We start from the raw sequence: 4,614 nt of genomic DNA on the forward strand, positions 1-4,614 counted from the left end.
GATCGTTGTGCCTACGTTAATTCTATTTTTTTTTTGATTATGTAATTAAATAGTCATAGACAAACTATATAGATACGAATTGTTCGATGTGTTGTTTCCGTGTCAGCGGTCGGGAAATCGCTTGAAATCACTAACGAAATAATAGTAATTACAGTAATTCATTAGTTGCAATTAAAATCCAAATTCCAGAGTAACTTCCATAATGTAATACTCGCGGATGGCTGTATAAAGCTTTTGTGGACACCGACTATGAGTGCTCACCATCCAGATTTCGGGAAATGAAAATGAGCGAAAATTATGAGTTTGTTTCGAAGAAAAATCAAATTGGTAATCGTTTCGATTTTCATTATTATCGAGACGCTAAATTCATATGCAGGCAAGTCAATTGTAACACTTTTCTTTTGCTTTTACAATTAAAACTTTGGTACATACATTTTTGTTTGCAGATAGTAATGGTGCAATAGAAAACTGTAACAACACACATTCAGACTGTTTAAAATGTGATACTGACGGACTCTGCAAAAAATGTAGGAAAGTATTGATTGTGACTACAGGTCAGTGTGCTGAAAGTTGTCCATTGGGGTATGAATACTCATGGTCAACAAATTATCATCAAATGGGCCGTGTGTGCTCATTAACTGGTTTGTGTATAAATAATTAAATATCTACGTAAATAATACTTATTATTTTTAATTATTGATTTAATTTTAATTTTTTATATTAGATAAGACTATATTTGGAAATATAAAATTGTCTGGTCAAATTGCTGCAATAACTGTTGGTGTTATCATAGGATTTCTAATAGTCTCAACTATTTTATTGGTTGTAGGAATGGTAGTCAAATTTAAAAAATGTTCAAATATTAGGTCTAAATCTCGCATGTCACCTAGCTTGGGACCCTTAACCAGCGGTTCTCATCGAAGTCAAGGTATTGTACTTTATTATAAGTGTTATTAATTTAATTTTTAAGTAATAATATGGTCTTATAGAAAGTGACGACAGTGACAGATTGGAGTTTTTCAAACAGTTGGAAAAGTTACGACCTGATGCACCGGTTTTCTTATCAATGTTAAATGAAACAAGAAAACAAGTCCGGGAACTTCGGGGACCTAGCCGCCAACATTCTGCAATTCAAGCATATCGGTATGTTCATAAGGAATTAAATTTATATTACCGTACTTAATCATTTTATTTTAGACCAGTTTTAAAAGATTTATCCAAAATTTTAATACTATTAAACAAAGAAGATTGTTTTTTAAATCCTCCTTCTGACTGGGAAATTTTATTGGCTTGGGGTGATAGAGTCTTGCGAAGATACAAAAAGCAACACCCTATAATGGTATAAATTATTGTTATATAGATTTATTATGGGGTAAATAATTTAAATTTAAAATGTTCACAGATTACTCAAACAAGTTCAAATGAGCATTTTAGTGATAGACCGATTCAGTTGACTACTTTTACAAATAGTAAAAAACATAGACCATTATCAGCATCTTCATCATCACCATCTCGCATTAAACAACTGGCAATTTCAGTGTTTGATGATAATTATAATGATCACAACAGGTAAAACAATCACACTTTTTACATTTATTACAGTAAAATATTTATTTTAATATTATGTAGACATCCAGATGAGAATGATGAGGTGATTATGCTACGAGAAAAGACTGTATCAACTTTTGGTCGATCCACTAGTCCTGCTTCTCTTTCATTATTAGAAGCAAATGCATCTAAAAGTATGTTAGTAGCTGAATGGAATGCTGAAATGCCGCCCTATAATTGTTACTCAACTGCTACTGATGAAGATGATTTTTTCACTCTTGGCTTCAGACCACAAGATGAAATAACAACAGAACTTTAGCATTTATTAATGGTTTGTACATCACTTTTATTTACTTAATTGTATAACAGTATGGTTGTTGATTGTACTGGTTCAGGTAACAACTACCAAAACTATTATTAAATTATGTATAGTCTATGTATATTTATAAATTTGTTTTTTTGTACCAAAAAAGAATATCAAACAATTAATGTATATTTACTTATGCCAATAAATTATTTTTTTATTTTTTAATAATTGTTACTGTTTTATTTAAAAATATATAATTTATTGAAAAAAAATGTTCTTCTTGATTGTCTATGTGACAAATATAACAATTTATAAGTATAATTATTATACAATTATTTTACAAATATTTGTAAATAATTATGTCACTTTTTAAATTAGCTAGGATTAGCATCTAGCATTTGAACAATGTACTCAAACTGTGTTGAAAGAAAAGATACCCTGTCATATTACCATAAATAAATAGTTAAATAAAGTTTGATTTAATTTTAAAGAACGTTGGCATTTGGCCAATCATAAGCATCTAAAATAAATATAAATTTTCATTTATTATAATTTATAAAATATAAACATTAAATTGTATTTATGTTCTATAATGCATAGTAGCATTAATGTTCGGTGTTATAATATAATTATTTCAAATTTTAATTAGAACAGTTAATAAAAAAAAAAGCAATCAAACAAATGTTGATATTTTGAAAGATAACAGTTAATAATTTTTGGATTATAAAATGTTATAAAATAATGCAAAATAAATAATAGCGTTTACTCATAATGATATTACCAGAAAACTATCATTACAAACAACTCACTTTGTATTATCGTATCCTTACTTGGTTCAATAGGAATGCACAAAAATGGGTTAACTTAACTCTTGAATGGAATATACAACTGAGATACAGAGGTTAGATTTTTAAAATAGGCCATTATAATCATATAACATACTATAATGATTATCACTTTTTACATATTATATCATTTAGTGCTTGAATTGAAGAATAACGGAGTCTCTTATTTTTAAGAATACTTATGAGTACCCTTTCTAATTATACTCCAATCCAGTGGTTGTCATGTATTCCTGTGATGTGTCTTCAAAAAAATTGTCTACTTATTTGTATGTGTACAAAGTATAAATATATGACATTATTATGGCGTTATGACTTATGACATGCTGGTAAAAACCACAGATAAGAAAAACAATTGTAAAGATAGTCTCATTCTCAATTTACATATCCACTCTGTTTAGAATGAGATGATGACTCGGCAGCCAAGTTGTGTGCATGGGCGTGGCTTTGTTCCATGACAGCGCCCGACATGTTGCTGTAGATTGGACGGCGTCTGACCACCACCCGATGAAAACTGGTTCATCATCTCATTTTGAACAGAGTATAGGCTTATAATATTGTTAATTTTTTCAAAAATCCAATAATTGTTGTAAGGGTGTCATCATTTTTATGGATCTAAATAGGGTGTTGCCGTAACAAAATAGGTTGAGAAGCATTGTTTTAATCAATAAGACAATAAGACATTCGAACAGTGGCGTATTCAGGAGAGGGGCACGTGTCCTCCCTGTCAATTTTCTATCGACAATTTTTTGATGTAACTAGGAGTATCATATATATGAAAAATTAATTTAATAAAAATAATACTACCAACTATTAATTATTATTTATCATAATCATTATGGTTTAAAAATAATAGTATGCAATATATATATAGTATTAGTTAAAATTAAAATTTTACAATTTATATGTGCCCCCACCCCCATCAAAATATTGAAGATCCGTTCCTGAGTATTTAGGGATGAACATTTTTTTCAATTCAAGCACTGATTATAAACATAATGCATGTAACAACTATTAGTTGTGTGATATGGTAATAACTAGAAATATCAACCATTATAACAACATCCATCTTAACTTGTATGTATTGTTTGTTTTAATTAGCTGTAATTGTATACAGTAGAATCTGCTTAAAAGGGGGTTTAATGGGAATATTAATGACAGTCCCGAATGAATGTACTGTATGTAAAATTCTTCGATTAATCGGGACAGTCGGGATAATGGGGACAAATAGGTCACCGCCCGATGTGTCCCAATTATGCGGATTCGACTGTATTGTACAAATTAATTAAAATTACTAAAAAAGTCATAGTAAAAATCGTAATTTGAATAAATATAGATATTTTATTTAACAGTTAATCAATATTTATTTATATTTACTTTTCCTTGTTTAAGGATTACAATAAAATGTTCTAGTGTTTTTAAACTTGGAGTTAATTAAATCAAATTAATTCATAGTTTTATTAGTCCAGTGCAATTAGACGAAAAAATAGGTTCAGCTCGGAAAAATTCCCACCTAGCTGAATTTTGGTACACATCTTTATTACATCGTTGTAAACAATGTCTAAAAAGTCGACCTCGATATCATGTACGCGTTAAAGGTTATTCGAGGTCAAAGGTCATGAAATTGGCCTTTTTTTAATACCTTGTTTTTTATTGGTCGTACAAAAAAGTCTATGATACAAATTGTAGAGGAGGTAATTATCTACAAAAATGGTCTCTTGACATTTTCACGTCAAGTTGATAGGTTTTCCGTTATAAGGCCAACAATGTGTACACTTTTAATGAAATATGATTTTTTCGCTAAAAACAAGTAGCCTTTGCGTCAATATCTCACTTTATACTGTTTGTACGATAAAAAGTCTCGAACAAAAATTGTAGAGGACAAAATTCTCTACAAAATGGTTATATATATATCCA

General features: G+C 29.3%; 1 protein-coding gene across 1 annotated transcript; it reads left to right on the plus strand.

The window, feature by feature from the left end:
- LOC100570262 lies at positions 1-1,919 on the plus strand. Its single transcript, XM_003244095.4, has 7 exons — positions 1-376; positions 447-641; positions 725-928; positions 990-1,143; positions 1,198-1,339; positions 1,403-1,569; positions 1,630-1,919. The coding sequence occupies exons 1-7, from the start codon at positions 298-300 to the stop codon at positions 1,865-1,867; spliced, it is 1,179 nt and encodes a 392-aa protein (XP_003244143.1). The 5' UTR covers positions 1-297; the 3' UTR covers positions 1,868-1,919.
- The last annotated feature ends 2,695 nt before the right edge of the window (positions 1,920-4,614 follow it).

Source organism: Acyrthosiphon pisum, chromosome A1, assembly GCF_005508785.2.
Source record: "Acyrthosiphon pisum isolate AL4f chromosome A1, pea_aphid_22Mar2018_4r6ur, whole genome shotgun sequence".
Taxonomy (NCBI): domain Eukaryota; kingdom Metazoa; phylum Arthropoda; class Insecta; order Hemiptera; family Aphididae; genus Acyrthosiphon; species Acyrthosiphon pisum.

Excerpts from the sequence above, each read along its gene's own strand:
- LOC100570262 (XM_003244095.4), top strand. The coding sequence starts at position 298 with ATGAGTTTGTTTCGAAGAAAAATCAAATTGGTAATCGTTTCGATTTTC. Across the intron at positions 642-724 it reads CCGTGTGTGCTCATTAACTG|ATAAGACTATATTTGGAAAT; the intron begins GTTTGTGTATAA and ends TTTTTATATTAG. Across the intron at positions 929-989 it reads CGGTTCTCATCGAAGTCAAG|AAAGTGACGACAGTGACAGA; the intron begins GTATTGTACTTT and ends ATGGTCTTATAG.